The following is a 20,289-nucleotide window of genomic DNA, read 5'->3' as shown; positions in this document are numbered from 1 at the left end:
ACCTTCTTATATTCCTCAAATACATAGATAAAGTCATGGGTTGGTCACATACGAATTTTTACTTTATCTATGTTTTAATGGTAGTGGACGTACAAAGGAAATACGCTGGTCTGAAGATATTAATAAAATATTGATTAAATCAGCATTGGTATGTTTTCGAGATATTTTTCTTGTGTTATGCTCTCTGAATCTTCTGATTTCTTGTGACTGGCTTCTTGCACATATGTACATATTCACTCAATTGTCCAATGGGAAGTAATAAAGATCGCATTACTGATGCGTGATTCCACTAACTTTTTTTTTATTTTGGTTCTCTTTGATTTTCGACTACTTTTGTGAAAAAGACATAACAGGACGTCCGATACTTCCAGATATAATATTTACTTTATCTATGTATCTTTTCATTAAAATCATGGAAAAGTTGTTAATTATTTTGTCAATTTTTTACTTATATAATATCGTTTATAAAATTCCTTGATGTCGCTTCATTAGCCTTTATTCGTCCTCTGCTGCGCAATGCTTCATACAGCTCTATTCGAGATATTGCAATATGTCTTCCTGAATAACAAAATAATCTAATATATAATTTCAAAAAAACTGTGTGTTTGTGTGAATATTAAATGAGCCATATGCTGTGTAAATGAGCTGTTTATGTTACAAAAAAACACTAATAAAACCACTAGTATAATATAAAATCAACTTTCTTAAATTTACTTTTCTAAATTGCTTGAAAAAACGGTGTTTTATATCTTAAAAAAATCTTTTGATTTTTTTAAATTCAAATAATTAATATTCTACAGGCTACAAACATAATTTTTCTTCATTTGTTTATTTTTCTAATTTTTTATGTATAAACTGAGTCAATCCTTTTTCGCCATTTTTTGAAGTAAATCAAAAATATCTTTAGAAGGCGACAAATGCCGACACCAAATTAAGTTTTATCTTTCGCTCAGATAACTGATCAAAATGATACAAGTGGTCTGTTGTGGTAACAAATGACAACACATAGTTAAAACTCAAGGCAAAATAAAATTATTCATAAAAAAAGTTTCTTTTTAAAGGAAATAAAACTGATCACAAAAACATACACTGATGTTAAAAATACCAAAAAAAAAAATTACGCAGATTTGAAAAACCTACACTGCAGTATCTCCGACATACATACTTCAATTTTATTATTTTCACAAATTTTCACTGCACAATGACCATCCGCAATCAGAGCACGCTAGGTAATGAAGCGGCCGCATTTGACACACTGCATTTTTCCGTTATTGTGAACGTTGTGAAATCAACACCAGTGCGAATAATGAAAATTCAAATGATTGCATATTGTCGAGTAATCTATTGAGATTACATTACCCCATGAATAATGAAGGTGCGGTGATTTTAGCCAAAAGCACTTGTTTCCCTCTTTTGATCTAAACGCAGCATTAGTTTTACGCAGCGATTAGTTTTACGATTAGTTATACGATTAGTTCTAAATTAACCACGATTAGTTCTAAATTAACTACGATTAGTTCTAAATTATTATTAGCTAAGTTCATCATTCTCTATACGCTACATAAACCATCATTCTCGACGAGGCAGTTAAAATATTATAAAGTTGACAAAGTACTTATAGGACGACGACAATAGAATTTGGTAAATTTTATAACTTTTATTAAATATACGATATTGCAGTTGAGTCATGCACGACGCGGTAAAAATTGAATTGCCATTTGAAAATCGAGACGAGGAATACAAAAACAGAGCCGTTAAAAAAAAACGTCTTACATGCAAGAACTATTTCGTGGAATTCGCTTCAGCAACAAGTCTACATGGACTTCAATATGTAGGAGAAAGGGGCAGAACAGTCATTGAAAGGTTTGTTCATACTTGAAATTGTAATTGCACTTGTACATATTTATACCAGTATAACAAGTGCAATTACGTGCGATCGGTTCCCAAATATTTACATTTGTATTTCGTATATTGCATTTGTGCAGGTACTGAACTTTAAAATAGTTTTAAATATACACTTTCATATTTCATATTTCTTTCAGAATATGGTGGATCTCAATGTTCATATTTAGCCTTATAACATGCACCTATCTTATTTATAAAGTGTACATGAAATGGGACCAAAGTCCTGTGATTGTAAGCTTTGCTGAATCGCCTACACCTGTTTGGGAGGTAGTATCATTAATTTTAAAATTGAAAATGCAGTTTTACAGTTTGGTTTTAATTTTGTGATCTACGGATGTTTTTTTTTTGTTGAAACGGTTAATTTCCTTATAATTTAATATTATCTTTCAGGTTCCGTTTCCTGCTATTGCAATATGCTCAGAGACGAAATCAAGACAAACCATTTTCAACTTGACTGAGGCTTTTCACAATATAGAAAATTTAACTGATCATGAGTAATGAGCATTATGAGAGTATATTCTATTTTCTTACATTTTTTACAGTAGAAATGACCAAATAATGAATTTCAGAATTACACTACTTGAAACGGTATCTTTGGTTTGCAACAGTTTTACGCTAGAAAAAAAGTACAATAAATCCAATTTTACCAGTAATGAAGCAATAAATCTTCTGACTAGTGTACCTTCTGATATTTACATTATACTTACATATTACATATTGTGAATATTTTCAAATGTTATAAAATTTCAGGTAGTTCCCGATCTAAATGAAATGATGGTAAATTGTCTAATTGGTACGACACTTCACAATTGCAGTGACCTTTTTACGCCAATTTTAACACAGGAAGGCTTGTGTTTTACATCTAATATGTTGAATGCGCAAGAGCTATTCCGAAATGAAATGCAAGTATAATATTTATGTATGATTTATTTATTAACAAAACCATATATGTAATTCGGTTTCGTTATTTTTATTAGGCTTGAACATTATGAACACTTAAAAGAAATTAAATTAAAAAATCTGAAGGATGGAGCTTAGGCGATGGCTACCCAAAAAATCTCCCCTTAAAGACATATCCCACCAGAGGAATGGTATCAGTTTTTTTATGAATCTTGTGTTTCTATGAATAATTATTTAATTCAGCAACCATGAATAATGCCATATTAGTACATATACATACAATGTACATATGATAATAATATTTATAAGCCAACATAGTTTAACAAGGGTTTTATTTTAGGGAGCTGGTACAACAATAGCTTGAATATTAAAAGATTTTCTTTTTGCCAAAATATAAAAAGTAGCTCAAGTTTGAAAGCGTCTGAAGTTCGACAAAAAATTTTTTTTTTCAAATCTCAATAAACGCTTAGGCATTGCAATTCTTCGAATTTCTTGATTTTGATTTCTGATATATAAAGTTTATATAATATACATATGTATGTAGATACGCTTTTGAATTATGTAGGTATCTCTACACACGCTTGTGGAAATGCCCCAAGTATCCCAACAATACTTTAGAGTTCCACTGAATCAAGAAGTTATAGCGGCAGTGAAACCCAACATGATAACCACTTCTGAGGGATTGAAGAGTTACAACCCAAAAAGGTTATTTTTTATATTAATTTTGAAATACATAAAGTATATATGTATGTACGTATCTACTGCTTCAATCGATTTTGGTTTACAGATGACAGTGCTATTTCCCAAACGAAAGGAAATTGAGGTATTACAAAGTGTACACACAAAATAATTGTGACTTAGAATGTCTAACCAACTATACTGATTTTCTCTGCGACTGTGTGACCTTCTCAATGCCAAGTTAGTATAATATATACAAGTAAATATCATTGCAACATATTATTATAAAATATATTGCTTATTAATCGCACCTAGTGTAATGAAGTAAATAACTTCAAAGGTAAATAAAATAGACAGGTAATTCAGTAAAAATTAGTGGTTTGCGTATAATGCTATTAAGAGGTCCCGAGCTTTTGAACCTCGGTTAATTATAGAAAATCGATTGAAAAAATCATACGTTGTATGATTCGAAGTGTTACTGCGATGCTGCTGGTCAGATTTGGAAATGTATAACTTCCAAGACGATCTTAAATATTCATCAAATTTAATTGTCTTAACGGTTTCCCATAAATTGGCTCTCATACCTATCCTGCATTCTGTCACCACTGTCTGATTATGACTTTATTAATTTTATCTAAATTTCTATATTTTACATGGTTCGGTTCATCCCGCACGAAGAAATCTCACACACGTCACTAAAATCTCAATCATGGAATATCTGGCACCCAAAAATTTCGTCTATCGAGAGCAACAAACGCGCAAACTATCATACTAACGAGAACTTAAGTGGTAGATATTCCGTATTCGTGATCGCAATGGGCGAAACAATCCGTTTACTATTTTACATTTGAGCCGTTATAATTGAAAATGGCATAAGTCCACTTTTCTCGACGAGAAATCTCGCAAAAAATTAAATATTATGTATGAGATTCTGGACATATCGAATTAAAAGAAGGGATTTTTGTACAATTTCTGAATGAAATCAAACAAATAGTGTTTTTGGAACTAAAAATTGAACTTCCGCCACTTTCAAATATAACGGCTCATATGAATGTGCGTATATTTTTAAGTTTGGCCGTAAACCTGTCGATGACCTAGAAAAATAAAAATTAGGTTTGCTTTCATTTATTTTAATTTCATCTACATCTTTTTGGGTATCATTCTAATGCACCTTGGTTCTTTAAGTTTTTTATTACGAGAACATTAATATATTTGAATGTATGATTTTTTTTTTAAGGAAAACTAAATACACCTATATGTTCCGTTGGAAAGTTGCCATGTGTTTATTACTATCAAGGTATTCTAATATAAATATTAATTTAAATAAGAAAACCCAGGTCATCTATAATTGATTAAGAACACACTTGTATAGTGAGTTCTTCCCAGGTTTTACTATTTAGCATATGCATGTATGTATTTAAATATTTTCTAACAATCCGCTACAGCTCTATTCGTGATATGTATTCATACATACACTATTTAAAAAAAAGCCATTGTTGTATTGACCTCTATCACTAGTTTTAAGCCAACACTATATTTACAGATATTTTTGTATTTTAATCTGTGATTTTAACCAAAACGAATTTTCATTTTTGTGTTTTAAGATGACTTAATGCAGAAGATCAGTAAAATCGGCTTCAACAATGAAAACTTGACTGATATAGATACTTATCTGTTTGATTATGTAAAAGATTGCAACTGTTTGCCGGCGTGTACAGCAATCGAGTATGATGTGGAAGTATCTCAGGCCGATTATAATTGGAAATAAGTTTATGAAAGCTACGCAGAAAATATTACAGAGGAGTATGTACATACATAGTTAAATGAATTATTTATATTTTAATATAAATAAATAAATATAAATAACATGTCGCATATTTTTTCAGAATACAGATGGCTCGAATGGTGTTGTTCGTTAAACAACCTCAATTTATAACATCACGTCGATCTGAATTGTACGGAACCACAGATTTCCTAGCCAATTGTGGTGGTTTATTGGGACTTTGTCTCGGATTTTCGTTTCTCAGTCTTATAGAAATTATATATTTTTTGACTTTAAGGTCAATCGAATATTTTGATTTTAATGTATGTATAATTTACTTGACAGGCATTTAATGAATTTAAAAATTTGTTCTTTCAGGGCTTGTTGCAATTTAAGGAATGGTATTAAAAATAAAAATAAATCACCTGAAGAAAAATACAAGTAATCAATAAATATTAATTTGTTCGGTCTTATCATCTTTATTATATTTATTTTATATTTATAAAGTGGTATGAAGAGACGAAAATTTTGTCGCATTAAATAAATTTATAATGTTGTAATACATGTGCGGTCTAAAATTAGTCAGTGTCGAATAAATCTTTGTGGTTGATGACTGGAAAAAACAAGAGGCAAGCGTCAATTGTTTTTCGCGCTATACCTTATCAATGGATGTGTGTAATTTAGTGTTATTCATGCTGTTAAATCTAGACTATTGTAAAATAATCAGTGGTCTTCAAAATCACGATCTATTGTTATGTCATACATATGTATGATATGTACATATGTATTTACATCATGATACGACAAAACACTAAATGAAATTCTTAACGATTGGTATATATGTATGTATGTAGTATAAATCGAATTAACTAAAAGTTTGCTTACTAAAAATATGTATTAATATTTAAGAACGCTTATTTGCTTACTAAAAATATGTATTAATATTTCATGGTTGTTATTTTAGTGAATCCAGTAAACACACGTGTATGTATATAGTTTTTAAATTTGGAATGTGTACATACGTACGTATTTATTTACAAGGTTTTTATTTTATGTTTTATCTCGTTCATTGTAGGTTCTTAGCATGTACTTACAAATACATAGCTACTTATGTAAATACTGCATACGGATAAGCAATTTGTTTAGTAATATAGGTATAATGTAATGAAAGCCTATCCAAAACGCTTCCATCGCTCGTATTTTTCTAATTTCATCCACCCATCTCTATTGTGACCTTCGTTGCAACCTTTTACATTTACATTTCCATTTCAATATCTTTACTCTCTCCCATAGATATATGTATGTAGAATAATTATTCTATATCTATGTTTTCTCCACCAACCAACTACCCTTGTCATATTTCTCATTCACGCCTTCCGTTTCCTAATTTGTAATATAATATAATAAATTGTGTAACATTATTGTGTAGTTACTAAAAACATTTATCGTATTTATTAAATAATTAAAAAAAATGGTATTTGTGTTGTATTAGTCTCCCCAATGAGAAAAGAATCATAATTTTAATTTACTCTTGACGAGTTAATTTAATATACTCTTGACGAGTTACAAACAATATGTATAAAGTAATGTCTGTAGGGCAGTGCCCCGGTTGCCCTTAAAGACGAGCCGGCCGGAGATAAAATATACATACATACATGTGTATGTACATATATGTTTTTTCATTTAAATTTAAATTTATATACCTAGCTCACCAAACTTAACGAAAGTTGACTTTTCTCGGATTGCACAAGAATTCTCCCAAGCTTTTTGAGCTAAGCTCCATGGACTTCACTTGGACATGAAATCACAAAAACGGATATTTCTAGCACCGCAATCCCAGTGCTGAAAAAACCTTCCGGGATTGGATGCCCTAATACAAGGGGACTCGGCATCACATCACTAAAGGCCGGATAACCAAGGTGCCGTCTTGAAACATAGATAAAGTAAAAAACGGACCCAGAGGGTGCTGTGTATTCTTCATTGTATTGTTAAAGGTTCGCCGAACGTTTTTTTTTTTGGACTAGCTTTGTAAATAGAGCTAAACCGCCCCGATTCCTGGAAGAAGCACGGTGTCTATCCGCAGTCTAGTTATAACTAAAGAGTGGACCCAGAGCGTGCCGTTCATTGTTCACATGTTGTAAATGCATTGTTAAAGGTTTGCCGAACCTTTTTTACAAAGCATTTATGTACAATAATTGAAAAATAGACGGCGCGCTCTGGGGCCGCGCTTTAGTTATAACTAGTCACCGGACCCAGAAGGTGCCGCGTATTGTTCAAAGGTTGTAAATGCATTGTTAAAGGTTTGCCGAACCTTTTTTACAAAGGATTTACAACAATGGAACAATGGATAGCACTGTGACTATCCTACCTCTAGTTATAACTGTTGGTAGCCTTAATTTGACCTGCTTGGTAATCAAACAACTTTCGGGCATGAGTATTTTTTCAAGGCATAACTCCATATCTTCTCAGATTATATACGTATTTAAAAAAAAACAGTTCAAATGATCGATACACATAAAGCCCATTTTTTTAAATTTGGTGAAAGTGTAAAACATCAACCACTTACGTATATATGTATGTACATATTTACATGCTTTTGAATGAGTTTGCACATTTATCGTTAAAACAAATTGCTCAATTATTTTCTATAGAATCAATGATTTCATATTGACCTTAAAAACAGTCTTTGGTTGTAGCGGAATCTTGTTTTGCATCCAATTATTAAGTCTTCACACGAGAGTGTATGCGTGATAGTGTAATATATAGTGATACGCGCACCGTGACGTACCAGTCGTATTCTGTTATTCGTCGGGTGATTTTCCTTATACCAAATTAATTCACATAGTATGCTTATAAGAATACCGAATTCAAAAATCGATTCGGGTATTTTTAGTTTTATCATTGTGTAAATTGTAAATGGAAAAGTCGAATAAGATGGGGGTGGAAGTGCATCAACAGCGAAAGCAAAACGTTAAAACATCAGTGGTTTTGTGGGTGTCGATTTCAATGACATTTTTGAATAATTGCGTGTTTTCACCTTGATTTGTAATTGTTTTGTCTGTCTTTGATATTTTACCGATTCAGGATTTTTCGCATGCTGGTGTTTTGTGCGTGTACTACCATAATATGTATCATATTTGCTGTGTCGTGGTTCAAGTGGTTCCCAAATCCGGATTCAATCGAAGTAAAAGAAAATTTAGAGCCAGTTTGGAAGGTCAACGATCAAATCTGGATAAATATTTTGATTATGTCGGCATGTTTATTCGTGACTATTTTTAAAAAGTTCATAATAATATTTACAGATTCCTTTCCCAGCGGTGACCATTTGTTCGGAATCAAAAATACGCCAAACTTTATTCAATTTTTCCGAAAATTACCACGAAAGGTCGAATCTACTTCCTGACGCGTGAGTGAATTATTAATTTAAATAATATGATTTGAATAAAACCAATGAATTAGCAACAAAAACGATCAATGAATTACCAACAAAAGTATGTAAATCAATTGATAGGAATGTATTAATTATGTAGTCAGTATTTTAAAATCAAAGAAAATTAAATTTCAAACATTTTTTATCTACCAAAATAAAGTTGAAAGCTTATGAAAACATATATAGTTACTTTCCGCAAGAAATAAATTAATGTTCATCAAAAAGTAAACAAAACACGATTGAGTGGAGTTCTAATTTAATTCCCATAATCAAAACCAAATTCCATGATGTTTCATAGATCCATTTTTTTTAAAAAGTGTATTGAAAATAAATCAGTAAAAGAGTGCAATATATTGTATCATATTTAATAACATTGAATTTGTGTATTTGATTAAATGTTAAGAATTGAAACAAGAGTTCTACTCCATTGTTCAAAATGATCCCATTATTCGATCAAATTTGAAATTTTTATTTTTGGTTTATTGATTTTTAGTTTGGCAAAATTTGAATTATTATCTCTGGTATGTTCATCTCATATCGTACAGAATGGAAGTAAATTTACTGACAACACGTCTTTGGATTTGATGAAATATGTAAGTACCAATATACATATCATATAATAATAAATTATTATAGAAATAAAATATATTAATTCAAATTAATATTAACAACTGAATTTTAAAAATATTACACTTACATAAATACGGTTCAAAGAACACTGATAAAGCAACTGATACGTATACGCAGTATCAATTTTATTTAAAAACTTTCACCATTTTTTAAAAATAAAGGTGGCTCCAGATTTGCAAACTACGTTGCTCTTATGCATGTGGAGAACGACCATGAAAAAATGTGAAGAAATTTTCAACCCCATCATAACTGAGGAAGGCCTCTGTTTCACGTCCAACATGATACAACCTCACGAAATGTTCAGAAAAGAAATGTACACATTTATAAAATGAAATAGAGTAGTATTTTAAAAAAGGAAATTTGTTATTGTACATATTAAATTTTTAACAGGGATTTCAGTCCATATTCTAAACATGGAAACGCAAGTGATATGTGGAGCTCAGATGATGGCTATTCTAACGATGCACCATTTGATGTGTACCCAATGAGGGGAAGTGTGAGTTGTACTTTTCCATCGAAAAATTTAATTTAAATTGATCTTTGTTTTTATCTATTAAATATGATCAATTTTAGGATGCAGGAGCTTTGTCAGGAATGACAATAGTATTGCGATCTGAGAATCAAGATATCGATCCTCTGTGTAGAGGAACATCTCGAGGATTTAAAGTACATATACAGATTATAATAAAACCTGATTACACTGTTCGACACGAAAAATGAGATATGACTTTTCTTATAGATCTATGCCAAGTAAACACGAATCTGGTAATAAAAAAGTTGATTTGGAGATTCGGAGTTATATGTGTTGTTTAAATCGTGCGATTTTTCTATATCTTCGTGTTGTTCGGTCGATGTCTCAAAATCTGTAATTTCCTGTTCAAAATGAATATTGTAATCTATAGTCAGTTTTTTTTATCTTTCATCGTGTAATTACTAGTACGAGCTTTTAGCTCGAAATTCTTTTGTTATTAATCCAAAAGATAAGTCGAAATATGATTTTTCTAAGTAGAATTTTATTTAATTCTCATATAAAGACAATTTAATATATTATACCTATTAATTCAATTTAAATTTGTGTAAATATGAGTAAATACTATTACGAGTTTTCAGCTCGCAATTTTACCGATTTAAAATTCAGCACACTTTCAATTAACCTTTTTAAACGAAAACAAAAAATAATGTGGCCAGAACACTATCTCAATAAACATGTTTCAATAGAATATACTCAATATAAAATAGTATTAACAGTGGGAAAAAATCCCAAGTGAAAATACGTACTTTTGACTTTTTATTTGAACTGTATGACTACTTAGAGATATTTGAAAGCTTAAAAGTACTACAAATGAAAGATAAAATACCCGACTATAGATTCCAATATTCATTTTGAATAGGAAATTGACAGATTTTGAGACATCGACCGAACAACACCAAGATATAGAAAAATCGCGCAATTTAAAAAACACATACATATTTGTACATTGTATTTCCGAATCTCGAGCCAATCAACATTTTTTTATTACCAGATTCGTGTTTACTGGGCAGATATCTATAATAAAAGTCATATATCGTCTCTGAACCAAAAAAAAGTCGTCATTTGTCGAACTATGTTATTTATCTTTTTGTAATTGAATTAATGTTTGACTTATCTTTTAGATTTCTCTTCACTCTCCCTCTGATTTTCCAACGGTATCTCAACAATATTTTCACGTTCCGTTTGGGCGAGAAACAATGATTCGAGTAAAACCCAATATGTTTACGACATCTGATGATTTAAAGAAAGAAAATCCCCAAAAGTTAGTGACGTAAATACATCCATATAATTTTTAACAACTTGATAATAACCGGATTTGATGTCAAGTTCAAATTATGTATTATATTATCCACGTATTTGCGTCTGCATATAAACCGGTTAATTTTTTTTTTTAATATACCAACTATATGGGGAGTTCGGTCTTTCGTGTCATGTGAGGAGGACGTGCTTCTGCGTTCCTCCCGCTATTACTCGCTTAAACCCGGCTATTGCACGAAATTTAACTTAACCATCTAATCACTTATTTTACTAATTGCATCCTAGTATAATTTAAGTGTAAAAATAAACAGCAAATCGGTCGTAAAAAGCGGTTTTATATCAGTTATTTCGAAAAATTTTGTGCTAATTTTTGTGTCAAATCGGTGTCAAACGAGATACATCTCCCTACCTGAATACAAAAAAAGGGTCCTTCGCCAGCCAAGTCGGTCCCACAGAAGCAATAAATCTTCCACATAATTGCTTCCAGCCAAAAATCTTTAACGAACTTTACTTAATAGAATAATAGCAAACAGAAACGGTGTTTCCCAACTGTCTATCAGTTCTTTTTCATATTTAAATTATATTAAAGTAATTCGTGTAATTTTATATACTTTACTAAAGTTATTATTAAAATATTAAATTGCAAACCGCACTCACATATATAAATCCGTTGTCTCCAAAGAGGCGTCTCACGATAAAGATCTGTAAAAAAGTAGTATAACAATTGCTAATCTATTATTATCATAACTAACTACTTTCACTTACAAAGTAACCCTGTTAAATGGCATGTAATAACTCATAAGTGATCCAAGTGATACCTAGGATGACTATATGTCAAAGCTGACCACAGAGAAGAGTTTATGGCGGTAAGAACTCACTCCTTGAATGGAAATCTCTCTCAAGTACCGCCTTTTTCTCAACACATCTTGGATAAATGCGAGAAAAATAATATCCAAACCTCCAACAAGGTAAGAGTGACGATGGATGATAGCTTAGCTAATAGAAACCTGTATTTAGCCACGTACAATGTAAGAACGTTATCGAGTGAAGGAAGTGTGCTTGCATTAGAGAATGAACTAGAAAGTATCAAATGGGATTTAGTAGGACTTAGCGAAGTAAGACGAAAACAGGAAAACCAAATAATCCTAAAAAGTGGTAACTGTCTCTACTGGAGAGGGCTACCAAATGGTAGAATAGGAGGAGTAGGGTTTCTTATCAATAAGAGAATAGAAAGAAATATTATAGAAATAAACGACATATCGGAACGTATATGCTATGTAGTATTAAGAATCTCGAGCAGGTACACTTGTCAAATCTTCCAAGTGTACGCCCCCACATCTAGCCACCCAGACGAGGAAATAGAAGACTTCTACGAAAAACTACAGGGCGCATACGATAATAGCCGCCACCACTTTAAAATAATCATGGGCGACTTTAACGCAAAAATAGGACAAAAGGCAAACACAGAAAGAGCAGTAGGCAATTTTGGTACCGGCCAAAGAAACGACAGAGGCGATCGCCTCATAGAATTCGCAGAACACAACAGGCTCTTCATCACTAATTCATTTTTCAGGAAAAACACCAACAATAAGTGGACTTGGGAGAGTCCTAAAGGAGACAGAAACGAGATCGATTTCATCCTAACAAATGCCCTGCACTCCGTTAAAGACGTTAGTGTTTTAAGTAAAGTAGATATAGGCAGCGATCACAGATTAGTCCGTGCCAAGATGGCCATTAATATAAATTGCGAACGTAGGAAATTAATAAAAGGATGCAGTAACTCTCCAGATTTCGCTCAACTAAGGTCTAGGAAAAAGGAATTCGAACTCGAACTTGGAAATCGATACGGGAAATTAAACCCAGAAGCAGACATCGAGGAATTGAACACTGTAATTAGTTCGGTTCTAACCTCAACAGGTAAGAAATTAGGTGGTTTCAGGAAACAGATTAAATTAAGCAAAATTTCAGCGGAAACAAAAAACCTAATTAAGCATAAAAGGAATTTAGATAGGGATAATAATAAGCAAGAATACAATCTAGTAAATAAGGAAATTAAGAAGAGAATAGTCAGGGATGTCAGGGATTTTAACAGCAAGCTAATAGAAAATACCATTAAGAATAACCGTAGCCTGAAAAAGTGCAAACAGGATCTTTTCTTAGGCAAAAACCAAATGATCGCAATCAGATCAGAGAGCGGAGTAATAATTAGGAATAGAGAAGAAATCATAGACAGAGTTTACACGTTCTATGCAAAACTATACGAGAACGACAACGGCCAATTCCCCACTCTGGAATCGACACACGGCCAAAGGGTTCCTGCAGTATTGCCTAGCGAAGTAGAGGCCGCGCTAAAAACTGCAAAGAATGGTAAAACCCCAGGGGAAGATAATATTCCCATCGACTTACTAAAATGTGGCGGCCCCCCCCTAATTAATATCTTAGCTAGGCTTTTCAGCAAATGCATCCAGAACCAAGCTATACCAGAAGGATGGAATAACGCAACTATCATTTTAATACACAAAAAAGGCGACAAAAGCGATATCAAGAACTACCGACCCATTAGTCTACTTTCAGCGGTCTACAAGCTCTTCACGAAGGTTATTACAGAAAGGCTGAAGAATATCCTCGACGAGAACCAACCTATAGAGCAGGCAGGGTTTAGGGCAAATTTCAGCACAATGGACCACCTCCAAGTAGTTGGCGAACTAATCGAGCGCGCCAACGAATATCAACGGCCACTGTGCCTAGGTTTCGTCGATTATGAGAAAGCCTTCGATACAGTTAGTCATAATGCAGTACTTAACGCTCTAAAAACACAGGGAGTGCCGGAACCCTATGTGGGACTGTTAGCTACAATATATAAGAATGCCACAGCTTCAGTTAAAATTTTTTCAGGTACAGATAGATTTAGCATAGGAAAAGGAGTAAGACAAGGAGATACAATCTCGCCCAAGTTATTCAATGCGGTGCTTGAGGGAGTTTTCAGGAAATTGGATTGGGATACAGCCGGAGTAAGCATCAATGGTCGCTTTTTGAGTCACCTTCGGTTCGCAGACGATATAGTTTTAGTAGCTCGTGATTCAGCTGACCTACTTATCAGACTAACACAGCTGGACAGGGAAAGTAGAAAAGTAGGATTAAAAATTAACGTAGATAAGACTAAACTAATGTTCAATAGTTATTGCATGCCTGATAGCATCCCCTTAGATGATAAACCAGTAGAAGTAGTAAATAATTATTTATATTTAGGTCAAATAATTGACATGTCTGGTAGTAAAAATGAAGAGATAAAGAGACGTATGAAATTGGGGTGGAGTGCATTTGGACGGATGAATGCTGTTTTTAAATCAAAAATGCCACTCTGCCTGAAGAAAAGGATCTTTGATCAATGCGTTTTGCCAGTGATGACGTATGGATGTGAAACTTGGACACTGAACGCCAAGATGCAAAATAAAATCCAATGCACTCAAAGAAGTATGGAACGCTGTATGCTTGGCATAACGAGGAAAGACAGGAAGCGGAACACGTGGGTGAGAAATATGACAAGGGTAGTGGACATAGTGGATAGAGTGAAGAGATTGAAATGGCAATGGGCGGGTCACGTAGCTAGGAGGATGGACGAAAGGTGGACAAAAGAAGTGCTTGAATGGTACCCGAGAGAAGGCAAAAGAGTAAAAGGAAGACCGCAAGGAAGATGGGTGAACGAAATTAGGAAAATGTGCGGAATGAGATGGATGAGTGTTGCGCAAAACAGAGACGAGTGGAAGCGTGTTGGAGAGGCCTTCATCCAGCAGTGGATGGCGAATGGCTGTAAATGATGATGATGATGATACCAACTATATATACTTTGTTTTTCCATAGGAGGAATTGCTACTACTCCAAAGAAAGAAAATTAAAATATTTCAGAGTATACACTAAGAAAAATTGTGAAATGGAATGTTTGTCCAATTACACGATGATGCTATGCGATTGTGTCACAATGTCACTTCCTAGTTAGTATTCAATCAAATATCACAATTTATTGTAATAATCTATTTCTAATATTGACTTTGATAATTTACACAGGAGATGCTTCTATACCAGTTTGTTCGGCGGGAAGTATTAAGTGTGCAATGTTCGCGAGAAGTATGCTTTTAAAATCATATTTTATTTTAAATTCTACAAATATACAATTTATACATGTATTTTATATTAAAAAATTTAAAACTTTAAGGCGATTTGGCTCAAAGAGAATCTAAAGTTAGCTTGAACAATAATATACCAAACGAAAATGAACTTGAAGAGGTTTTGAACGAGTTAGCAAGCTCTTGTGACTGTTTGCCATCGTGCACTTCGTTGGAATACGATTACGAAATTTCGCAAACGGATTATGATACGAGAAAAGTATACGAGGCCTACAATGAAAACGTGACTAGGTATAATTTTCAATCAAAGTCATTTTATTTGGAAATTGTACTTTCTAGTGAAATCAAAGAGAAATTTGAATTTTTCCAGAGATGAAAGTATGGCTCGCGCTGTAATTTTCTTCAAAGATTCGCGTTTCGTCGCTCACGAGCGATCGAAACCTGTGGAAAAATCAGCCTTACTTCTAAGCTTAATTGCAATACTTGGAATATTACTAGCGTTCTCCTTAATAGGAATGGTGGATTCGCTTTTTAAAGTTCAGCAAAGGTAAATAGTAGTATTCATTAATTATTGATATAGAATTATTATTTTTAGGCAACTCTTTTAGAAACGATAATTTTTAGTGTTAGTTTATACATACATACATATGTACTAAAAATTAGGAAGATCATTCAATTATTCAAAAATTATACTGTATCAAAGAAATTTTCTCCATTCGTAAACTTTGACAATACTAAATTCGAATTATAGGTTTTTCCATCAAATAAATAAAATTATTCTTCATTTGAAAACAACAATTAATTAAAGACGCTTACACATCAAGAGAAACATTGTGAAAATTTTGACAAATTTTGACAGCCACATAATGCTACATAGTTAGTGTTAATTTAAATCATAATAAACTTTGGAGCCAAACGGCGACTTCGAAATCAGCTTAAATAATATTGAGTAGGTGAATAATGAGCGTTATTTTTTTAAATAGAAATAAAATCGAAACTATCCTCAAAAAAGAGATATATGAAAAAAACTACTCTTTCGAAAGTTTTGCCGAGGTAAATTGATTGATTGGAGGCACAGGACATTGTTTAAAATCTTTAAAATCAATGAAAGTTTTTATTTGACGATCCTTTATATTTTATACGATAAAAGTTTTCCATTGAGTCCATCCAATTCTCATTTTACGCTCCGACCTAATAATGTACATAATGTATACAATAAGTTACTCCTATTAGAAAAAAACGACCATTAAAATGGTAATTGCTGGACTTATTATTAAAGGTGTAGTAAAATCGACACGCCATAGCGATTTTACAAATATCACATAACAGAAATTTGTCTGATTAATGACGATTATAAACGATTAGTTCTAAATTAACCACGATTAGTTCTAAATTAACTACGCTTAGTTCTAAATTAACCACGATTATGACGTAAATTTATATCATAGCTTTCATGAATTTTATTTGAGCATATCATCCGATTTGTAAACAGTAAACATACTCGTATATATGTAGACTGTAAATATGAAAATCGTGAACCTTCTCGACTGTTTGCAGTATATAGATAAAAAAATACCCGATTTATATTTATGAGCTAATATGTTATTATGACCTATAAGAATCAGATATTTTCTGATTCGCGTTTGCTAGAGGCTCATAATCATGACTAGAGGTAAGACCGGAAGCGTGCCGTTTATTGTTCAATTGTTGTAAATCCTTTGTAAAAAAGGTTCGGCAAACCTTTAACAATGCATTTACAACATTTGAACAATAGACAGCCCCCTCAGGGTCCGGGCTTTAGTCATGACTCATGACAAAACTTTTCAACCAATAGGAATTTGATTTAGAGATTTTCGTACCGCAAAGACTACTACTATACTACTCAAATATAAATCGGATATCAATTACAACTATAAAAGTTAGTCAATTCAAGGTCGTCGTTATGAACAGGGGCGTCATTTCAGTTTTTCCCAGGGTAGGGCAAAATTTTTGAAACAATAAAGAATAACTTTCTAGAGGGGGGGGGGTGTATTATATTGAAAAAATGAGTGTATATGAATTTTAACTATTTCTTTTAATCATTTTTTCAATAATATAAAAAGGCAATCCTATTCGACAATGTTTTCGTAGGATAAACGAGTTTTACAAATATCTTTCAAAGCAAGACAACAACAACAGCAAACAACATAAGAAAATATATTTGGGAGTTAACATTTTTTTTCTGGGAAAAATCGACGTTTTTATACCTGACAGTTTTCTAAAGAATTTCGATATTCTATTTTTAATTCAAATTCATAAAAATACATTAAACAACGTGGATAGTCCCGTTCAAATCTAGAGAGGGTGGCTGCCCACCCCAGCCCCCCTAAATGACGCCCCCGGTTTATGAACTATAGTTATTGATTCCAGCGGTTCAATCATGCATTACTTGGTGAATTCGTGCATATTTGAGGGTTTTAGATTACAGTGTGATTGAATCATGTAACATATGTATGTACATACATAATCATACGTTTGTGTCTAAAATCAGACTTACATACATACATATATGTGTCATTTCTTTGACGTTTGACCGCAATAAATAAAATTTCATACTCTATTTGAATTTTTTTCTTTTCAGATTTTTCTATAGAGAAGATTTGGGTCTAGCAACCAATGTTTCATCAGATTCTACCAATGATAATATTAAGAAAATATGATAATCGAAATAATAAAGATGAGATTAAATTTTACATTATTTTTATACTTAAATACTAAGAACGTGAACACTAGGGCTTCCAATCCCGGGATCCCGATGTTTTCTGGTACCGTGAATCCCTCTGCTGAAACTACTCTGAATACCGGAATAACGGTGCTGGTAGAAATTTCTTTAAAATTATTATTTTTACAAAAATAATAAGGAAAAAACATAAAACAACAGAGTTATGTGTATTGAAAAATAGTGGGATGAACAATAACAGTCATAGTCCATTTGTTTCCACGAAATTTTATGTACGACCTGAATTGTGTCACAGATTTTGTGCTTATAGCTTTATTGAATTATCTCCAAAACCACTCTTTTTTTTATCTCCAAAACCACAATTTTTTTTTAAATACTTTTACCTGAACCGGAAGTGGTACTTTTACTCTAGAGTTTCGATGCTTTTTCATTTCCTATTTTGTTTTATAGATCCAGATTTTGGTGCTAGCACAGGGATTCCGGGGTTTAAAGCTTCCAGCACCCAGGTTCCCAGGTTCTGAAAAAATATTCCGGTGCTAAAAGCACTAATATATGTACTTACATATTATGTACATAAGTGGACACAGGCTCCCCTGAAGGGGATCGGCCATCCGTGTGCAAATATATAATAGATATGTCTTTGCCCCCCTCCCCTCCCCCGCCATTCCCAAATAGCATTTTTTCCATAGCAGTTAATTGAAATAATTTTAAGGGAAATGATAATCGAAAATTAAGTGCTTTTAATATTGGAGCAGACTCAGTCGTGGAACACAGACGAAATATTAATGTAAATATTAATGTAAAAATTTATCAAATTTGTTAGAAAAAGTGAAAATTATTTCAACGAATAGCAAAATAATATTTTGCACCAAATTATAATTATAGGTGAAAATTTCAAACAAAACTCGTTAAGTTAATCGAATAAGCACGAAAAATATTAAAACATGAAAATCATGTACATTCGTAATAAAAAAATAAGGAACATATTTTCTTTTCAATATGCATTTTCTAAAAATCAAATTTTTGGGTACAGCCCCCTTCGTATTGTCCAGTTATACGCAATAGAGTTAAGTATTATACATATGTATGTATAGGTCTTGACGTGCAATATTCGCTGTATATAATTATATGTTTTAATCCTTCGTTTGTATTGGTATACTAACGATTAAATTTCAGTGCAATTATTTATATAAATTTATTATCTTTACATATTTTTAAAAGTTAATTGAATATATTTTATGTATTAAATTTTATGTCGCTTTAAATGGTTTTTGAATGGTTATTCTTATATAAATGTTTCCATCGGAAATTTGCCTACGAGAACTGACGTAACAAAACCCTCGGTAGCAGCATTCAATGAGATGTGATTTTCAGAGTTATTTTTTTAAATACAATAATAATATTCGTCTCCATTCGAAAACGTTTTCTCAGTAATATATAGTTAAGCACTATAATTGAGTAACGTCAAACAGGTCAAAATATAAGTGGCTGTGGATTTTTTGTGAAGTCCAATCCTAGGTTCTCAGACAGCTGCCCCTGCAGTTTGGCCGCCCGTGTACATTACACATGGCGATGTGGCAGGTCTGATATGCACGCATGTGCCATTTTATCACATACATATGTACGTACATAATGGTAGCGTATATAATTAGCACAACTGAGAACCAAGGTTCGAATCATCAAACTGCTGGTTAGATTTCGGGATTTTGTGACTCCAAATCGATCGTTTCTATATCAGAGTTTGCCAATTTTATCTGATCATTGCTGAAACGGTTCCTGAAAAATTGGTATTAAATCATTTTCCTGTTGTCACAAAAATCTGTCTGTGTATAATTTGTGATAATTATGCACAGTAATCTGAAATCTATAGATATCTCTATAATTTCGTATTTATTATATGTATAAAAATTGTACACAAAAAAAATAATCCATAGATGTCTCTATGATTATTTTTTCTGATTAATTGTTATATAATTAATTGTTATATGCTATATATTCTGATTGTATATCTATTATTGTATTTCTGATTTCTAATTGTATATGTATTCTGTATTTCGTTATCGCACACCCGTCGCATTGGAGCGATCTGTAATGACGAGTGTATATTGATTGTAACAATAAAATAAAATATACACTCGCGCTTAAAACTTAAAGTTATATTCTAAACGCTCGGAAGAAAAATAAACCGTGCGTTTTGGACCTAAATGTCATTCGTTGGTTTTTTGATTATAAAGTCAAAAAAAAACCCATGTAACATTACTAAGTATCTTTTTTTAAGTTTTCATTGAGGTTTCTCGTTGATGGTATTAATTTAGCGTCAATTGGCGTTAATGTTTTATTTCAATTCAAATG

General features: G+C 32.3%; 2 protein-coding genes across 3 annotated transcripts; both read left to right on the top strand.

Annotated features, from left to right (window-relative positions):
- Positions 1-1,687: 1,687 nt before the first annotated feature.
- On the top strand, positions 1,688-5,690 carry LOC143910786 (pickpocket protein 28-like). Its single transcript, XM_077429383.1, is given in 10 exon segments — positions 1,688-1,863; positions 2,043-2,172; positions 2,296-2,399; positions 2,475-2,583; positions 2,656-2,811; positions 3,371-3,510; positions 3,593-3,723; positions 5,088-5,286; positions 5,370-5,543; positions 5,624-5,690. Coding segments are annotated over 10 exon segments (1,386 nt in total).
- A 2,260-nt stretch (positions 5,691-7,950) lies between these two features.
- Positions 7,951-20,139, top strand: LOC143910849 (pickpocket protein 28-like). Of its 2 annotated transcripts, XR_013260501.1 has the most exons (14): positions 7,951-8,235; positions 8,330-8,459; positions 8,548-8,651; positions 9,169-9,268; positions 9,467-9,618; positions 9,696-9,801; positions 9,879-9,971; positions 10,959-11,098; positions 14,956-15,086; positions 15,160-15,219; positions 15,308-15,509; positions 15,589-15,765; positions 17,839-18,069; positions 18,388-20,139. XR_013260501.1 is itself a non-coding variant. In XM_077429449.1 (13 exons), the coding sequence occupies exons 1-13, from the start codon at positions 8,162-8,164 to the stop codon at positions 17,915-17,917; spliced, it is 1,548 nt and encodes a 515-aa protein (XP_077285575.1). In that variant the 5' UTR covers positions 7,951-8,161; the 3' UTR covers positions 17,918-19,127. The 2 variants fall into 2 exon arrangements, 1 of the variants encoding a protein (XP_077285575.1); XM_077429449.1 differs by having other exon boundaries at positions 17,839-19,127.
- Positions 20,140-20,289: the final 150 nt, after the last annotated feature.

Source organism: Arctopsyche grandis, chromosome 4, assembly GCF_051622035.1.
Source record: "Arctopsyche grandis isolate Sample6627 chromosome 4, ASM5162203v2, whole genome shotgun sequence".
Taxonomy (NCBI): domain Eukaryota; kingdom Metazoa; phylum Arthropoda; class Insecta; order Trichoptera; family Hydropsychidae; genus Arctopsyche; species Arctopsyche grandis.
Note: the sequence above shows the minus strand (reverse complement) of the source record. Positions and strands in the feature narration are given on the sequence as shown.